Here is a 7,500-nt window from a genome sequence, read left to right on the forward strand (position 1 = left end):
TGCCTTGTTGCCCTACATTTCCCTGGACTGCAATATATGTATTAATCTGGATAATATAAACACACCCAACCCTTCACACTGGTTAGTACATGTAATTCCTATATTACTCTAGGTGGGCGATGAGCATCTGCCCTCACTTGCGTATAACCAGTTACATTGCGGCACAGGTCGCTATAGTGTGTGGGTCTCTCTGCCACATGTTGTGTGTGTGGAGGCTTTGGGGGAAATGGGGTCACTGCCTGTGAGCGGTCCCAGTTACCTCCAGGGCTGGCCCCGCTGACCCCTGTAATGTTAATAGAGCCAGTGTTGCAGAACACAAGATCTCACTTTTGGCTAACAGCCCCCCCTTACTCCCTTCTATATACCCCCAAACCCTATTAGGGGGGTTCTTGTTGATGGGGTACCTAATAGTCTGTGCTGTACACAGCAATCCCCAGGCTTCATCAGGAAGGCGCTGGATACTTTGTTGCAGTTAATGAGAAGGCTCACGTCTGATTCTCTATGTAATCAGCCTCGCCCGCTGGGCTCCTGTGCAGGATTACATACCCAGCGTGTTGGCACTTAATAGTCACTGAGAGGATCGTAAAGATTTAATTAGGACTACATGCAGAAATATGGCACAAACAACTGAGATTTGTAATTACTATACTTCTTAACTTTAAAGTGATGGGGGGGGTGTACCCCCCCCCCCTCCCCCACTTCTTCGGGTCACCTAGGGGTGTAAGAAACTGGCAAAAGAACCACCCCTAAAATTCAGCTAACAAGAAAAGTATTCAGGTAAATAAATGATTAGTTCATGGCCTAGATAATGTTATTGTTTAATACGTTATGGCGGATTATGGTCCATATCTCTCTCTCTCTCTCTCTCTCTCTCTCTCTCTCTCTCTTTCTCTCTCTCTCTCTCCTCATACCATCACCTGGTGCATATATATATATCCTCATACCATCTCCTGGTGCATATAATACCACACACCAGCTACTGGTATATAATAATGCTATAATACCATCCCTTATGCCAGCTGCTGGTGCATATAATGCTATAATATTAACAATCCTTATGCCAGATCCTGGTCTATATAATACTATAATATAACAGTCTGATTCCAGCTCCTGGTCTATATATTACTATAATATAACAGTCACATTCCAGCTCCTGGTCTATATAATACTATAATATAACAGTCTCATTCCAGCTCCTGGTCTATATAATACTATAATATAACAGTCTCATTACAGCTCCTGGTCTATATAATACTATAATATAACAGTCTCATTCCAGCTCCTGGTCTATATAATACTATAATATAACAGTCTCATTCCAGCTCCTGGTCTATATAATACTATAATATAACAGTCACATTCCAGCTCCTGGTCTATATAATACTATAATATAACAGTCACATTCCAGCTCCTGGTCTATATAATACTATAATATAACAGTCTCATTCCAGCTCCTGGTCCATATAATACTATAATATAACAGTCACATTCCAGCTCCTGGTCTATATAATACTATAATATAACAGTCACATTCCAGCTCCTGGTCTATATAATGCTATAATATAACAGTCACATTCCAGCTCCTGGTCTATATAATATTATAATATAACAGTCACATTCCAGCTTCTGGTCTTTATAACACTATAATATAACAGTCACATTCCAGCTCCTGGTCTATATAATACTATAATATAACAGACTCATTCCAGCTCCTGGGCTATATAATACTATAATATAACAGCCTCATTCCAGCTCCTGGTCTATATAATACTATAATATAACAGCCTCATTCCAGCTCCTCGTCTATATAATACCATAATATAACAGTCACATTTCAGCTCCTGGTCTATATAATACTATAACATAACAGTCACATTCCAGCTACTGGTCTATATAATGCTATAATATAACAGTCACATTCCAGCTCCTGGTCTATATAATACTATAATATAACAGTCTCATTCCAGCTCCTGGTCTATATAATACTATTCCAGCTCCTGGTCTATATAATACTATAATGTAACAGTCTCATTCCAGCTCCTGGTATATATAATACTATAATGTAACAGTCTCATTCCAGCTCCTGGTCTATATAATACTATAATATAACAGACTCATTCCAGCTCCTGGTCTATATAATACTATAATATAACAGACTCATTCCAGCTCCTGGGCTATATAATACTATAATATAACAGTCACATTCCAGCTCCTGGTCTATATAATACTATAATATAACAGTCACATTCCAGCTCCTGGTCTATATAATGCTATAATATAACAGTCACATTCCAGCTCCTGGTCTATATAATATTATAATATAACAGTCTGATTCCAGCTCCTGATCTATATAATGTTATAATATAACAGTCACATTCCAGCTTCTGGTCTTTATAACACTATGATATAACAGTCACATTACAGCTCCTGGTCTATATAATACTATAATATAACAGACTCATTCCAGCTCCTGGTCTATATAATATTATAATATAACAGTCACATTCCAGCTCCTGGTCTTAATAACACTATAACAGTCTCAATCCAGCTCCTGGTCTATATAATACTATAATATAACAGACTCATTCCAGCTCCTGGTCTATATAATACTATAATATAACAGTCACATTCCAGCTCCTGGTCTTTATAACACTATAATGTAACAGTCACATTCCAGCTCCTGGTCTATATAATACTATAATATAACAGTGACATTCCAGATTCTGGTCTATATAATACTATAATATAACAGTCACATTCCAGCTCCTGGTCTATATAATACTATAATATAACAGTCTGATTCCAGCTCCTGGTCTATATAATGTTATAATATAACAGTCACATTCCAGCTCCTGGTCTATATAATACTATAATATAACAGTCTGATTCCAGCTCCTGGTCTTTATAACACTATAATATAACATTCACATTCCAGCTCCTGGTCTTTATAACACTATAATATAACAGTCACATTCCAGCTCCTGGTCTATATAATACTATAATATAACAGTCTGATTCCAGCTCCTGGTCTATATAATACTATAATGTAACAGTCACATTCCAGCTCCTGGTCTTTATAACACTATAATGTAACAGTCTCAATCCAGCTCCTGGTCTATATAATACTATAATGTAACAGTCACATTCCAGCTCCTGGTCTATATAATACTATAATATAACAGTCACATTCCAGCTCCTGGTCTATATAATACTATAATGTAACAGTCACATTCCAGCTCCTGGTCTATATAATACTATAATATAACAGTCTGATTCCAGCTCCTGGTCTATATAATACTATAATGTAACAGTCACATTCCAGCTCCTGGTCTTTATAACACTATAATGTAACAGTCTCAATCCAGCTCCTGGTCTATATAATACTATAATGTAACAGTCACATTCCAGCTCCTGGTCTATATAATATTATAATATAACAGCCTCATTCCAGCTCCTGGTCTATATAATACTATAATATAACAGTCTGATTCTAGCTCCTGGTCTATATAATATTATAATATAACAGTCACATTCCAGCTCCTGGTCTATATAATACTATAATATAACAGTCTGATTCCAGCTCCTGGTCTATATAATGTTATAATATAACAGCCTCATTCCAGCTCCTGGTCTATATAATACTATAATATAACAGTCTCATTCCAGCTCCTGGTCTATATAATATTATAATATAACAGTCTGATTCTAGCTCCTGGTCTATATAATATTATAATATAACAGTCACATTCCAGCTCCTGGTCTATATAGTACTATAATATAACAGTCTGATTCCAGCTCCTGGTCTATATAATGTTATAATATAACAGCCTCATTCCAGCTCCTGGTCTATATAATATTGCAGTTACTTCATTGAGAACAATCTGTGTACGATCACTGTTCTGTGTAATGAATGCTACAAGACCCAATGTGATTTGTGTGTGTGTAAGAACACATTGTCACAGGAGTTTGATGTATCTGACAACACAATGAGATCCGACAGCAGGACGTGGGGTACATACAGACTGTAAATACCGAGGGATTCTTGTCCATCCCCAAAAATCAATAAACAAACATAAAATAAATAAATACAAATGATTTCAATGGGTGAATAAAAAAAACGAATTTTCAAATGTTATTTCATAACTGACCAAAATATCGCTTATCAAACTGTGATGCAATGTAAGACAACCGATGTTAGTAATACCAGCGATGGAAACATTTTAATATAGTAATAATTGGCAGAATGTACTTTGTTATTTTATTTCTAAACTGAATGACTCGATTTACTAAATGGATACAGTGTGTATTTTATGTTTGAAGTTAATTCAAAACGAATAATGCTAATACATCTATATACTGATGTTATTATTAATTATTATTAAATAAATATGAAAATAAAATTGCAGTACCCTATCTATCTATCTATCTATCTATCTATCTATCTATCTATCTATCTATCTATCTACTGTATAGAAATACACATGTATTATAAGTCCTAGCCAGAACAAGACACGAACCACATGAATAAATATTGATATATATGTATACACACCCCTATATGATGATATAGGCTGCATACCTGGACATCTTCCATCCCTGGGTGTCCGATCCCATGCAGGGACAGGCTGTCTCCCATACCGGAGTCCAGGCCATGGTGGGCCGAGTGTAGGAGCACATCTGGTCGCCTGACTGAGTGATAGTCCCGCCTGGGGTCCAGTCCAGAGAGCTGGGGCAAAGATGCTCTAGGCTGGGGTAACAGAGATCCAGTGTCCGAGTTGACATCTTGCCTCTGGCGCTGCCCCCAGGGGTGCTGCTGGGGCTGGTGCAGAGGATTTAAGGAGTAGGGGTCGTTGACGTGGGAGTAAGGGTCCTGGCTCTGGTGGTAGGGCAGCGGCTGGTAGGGTGGTGGGAAGTAAGGGGGCTGAAAGTCCGAGGAAGGTGTGTGGGACAGCGGAGGAGCACTGGAATAGGGTCCTTGGGAGACTGACCCCAACTGGGACAGCCTGGAACTGTGGCTGGGCACGCCGTCATGGCGGTCCTGTGGAAGAGGTAAAACAATCGGATCATTATTAAGGACAAAAATAATCATGTGATTATTGTTATTGTTATCAAGAATAAATAATAATATTTATTATTATTGTATTTTGTATTTGCCTGTTTATTTTAAAGAACGTTATTTTTTTTTTTTTTTTTTTTAAATACATTCATGTTACAAAAATACAAATATTTTCAAGGAAGGCTTTCAAACATCAAAAGTTTACAATAAATATTAAATATTGTAGGGGAAAAAAATTCCCACCTCCAGTCATTAAATTTGTATGTTCAGCGTCACAGTCAGTAGCGTTAAAGTCAAAATTAAATAAATTATGTTTTAAAAAAAACGGTTTAGAATTATTAAAATGGCTTATAACCTAGGTCACAATCCCATTCATGACTAAATAATTACTACTGCTAAAAATAATCATTTATATTGCAATTTAAAATATATACAAATGAAATAGTGGTAGAAAATGCAATGCACCTCCTTCACTTATTACTGAATCATTCAGTGGATGTTAGTAGTGGAAACAAAAGTCTCTCTGCTCGGGGCAGATTGGGGAGCAAAGAGAAAGAGAGGGAGAGGGAGCGAGTGAGAGAGAGAGAGAGAGAGGGAGAGAGGGAGAGAGAAGGTATTTCAGGAATAATGCAGTCCAAATCGCCAACAGCTATATCTGGGAAGTTTTCCCCCCTCTCCAGCTGACTCACACCGATAATAAGAATTCAGAGAGCGCCAGCTGCAGCCTTCACAATTATTGCCCTCAATTACTAAGCCAAAGGCGTTAAAGGGAAAATGCAGAATTAAAGATGAGGGTAAAAAAAAAAAAAAATTGTGAATGAAACTTACCATAGCTGAATATGTGTGGACTAACATCTGGACGAATTGCCAAAAAAAAAAAAAAAAGTCTTGCAACAGCTAAATCAAATAAAACAGTGGAGCTTGGAGTGGGAACAATGCAAAACTTCTGGAGAGATTTCCAAAACTATCCATCAAAATATTGCCCCGAATTGAGGAAATGGGTATTGTCCCCTCTCTCTCTCTCCCTCTCTGAGTATGTTGCTCTCAGCTGCAGATGTAATCCTCTTCTACCCAAGGCTACAGTCAGAATGCTGGGACGCCCCTTCCCACTACTGCTCTACACCGCCTCATAATAATTGATATTCATGACTATTAATGTTACACCACTTCTGTAAAGGGAGCAGGAGTGCACAAGACTGCTGCAGCCAGCTCTACAGCTCCCCTACCATTGTCAGTGACGTGCATTCAGTGGAGAATTACTAGATGTAATCAGACAAGGGGGCTGGCTGGGGGATGTCTTGGCTAACAAAAAAAAAAAAGTTTACCAGGGGAAAGATGAACAGTGTCAATTAAAGTTTGAGGACAGTCAGTGTGAGAACCGCACACCGTCGCACCTGATTATGGAATCATTACTATAAGTATAAGGCTAGAGGCTAAAAAAAAAAATATTCAAAAACATTCCCTTCTCTTTCACTTAATTATACCTTGCTAACAGCCCTCAGTGATTAACACTTCTCTCTCTCTTGTTTTTTATTCTGAAAACAAATAAACAAAGGTTTTCCTATCTCCATGTGTGCGCACACACACTGATAGATTTGGCGCATTGATGCGTAATAACGCATTCTGTGCGTAACTGGACAAACAACTCTTAAGGGTTTTTTTTTTTTTAAAGAAAGTGGATTGCTGGATTCATTTGACAGCCACGGGGCAATTGCAACTGTCTTTTGATGTTCTGCGAACTGGCAAAACCAGCCTAGCAATCATTATCTGCTTGTTTGCTGCATATTTTCTGCAGAACAAAACAAAATTATATATATTTTAACCCCTTTAAAAAAAAAAAAATTTAAGCAAAGCAATTTTTACCCCTTTTTTGTATTTTTTTATTTTTATTTTGTAGTCGTGGGATGGGTAGATCATATATATATATGAATGAATGACTCACTCCGTATATATATTTATATATATTCTTATTTACTGGGAAAGAGACATTTAAACCTCCCTTTTTTAACTAGTTATACGTGCATGCTAAGGGTAAAGCCAAAATATTCAGAGGGAATGACTTTAAAATCTAGTACAGGGCACATAGGGATGTGTGCAAATGTGTGTGCATACATAGTGCTTTTGGGGGGGGGGGCAGATTTGTGTACTGCACAGTCATATAAATGACATGTTTTTGTACAAGATTGGGCGTTTTTAACAATCACAGAGTCACATAGAGTTGGGGACATTAATAGGAGAGATAACTAGTGTAGTTCTCAGGGACACAATGAAGAGACGAGAGAGAGACAGAGAGAAGGGTACAGAGAGAGGGGGAGAGAGTCTTCCATTGCGCGGAACTAATGCAGCATATGCCGGATTGTGTTAGTAATTAGCGTGACTGGCGCTATAGAGAACAGTCACATACCAGACTCTCAAATGCTATTTTTTTCAATAGCATCTTTGTG

General features: G+C 37.6%; 1 protein-coding gene across 7 annotated transcripts in view; it reads right to left on the bottom strand.

Annotated features, from left to right (window-relative positions):
- The window catches only part of TFAP2B (transcription factor AP-2 beta), a 54,273-nt gene that overhangs the window by 45,594 nt on the left and 1,179 nt on the right, over nucleotides 1–7,500 (bottom strand). For 2 of the 7 annotated variants that reach the window (XM_083178738.1, XM_083178740.1), the window contains exon 2: nucleotides 4,553–5,038. In XM_083178738.1, the coding sequence (XP_083034864.1) occupies nucleotides 4,553–5,038 (486 nt within the window). Of the gene's footprint in view, nucleotides 1–4,552; nucleotides 5,039–5,884; nucleotides 6,292–7,500 lie in introns of those variants that run through there. The other 5 variants (XM_083178741.1, XM_083178743.1, XM_083178739.1 and 2 more) reach the window with 4 other exon arrangements.

Source organism: Crinia signifera, chromosome 3, assembly GCF_055691185.1.
Source record: "Crinia signifera chromosome 3, ASM5569118v1, whole genome shotgun sequence".
In the NCBI taxonomy this organism is placed as follows: domain Eukaryota; kingdom Metazoa; phylum Chordata; class Amphibia; order Anura; family Myobatrachidae; genus Crinia; species Crinia signifera.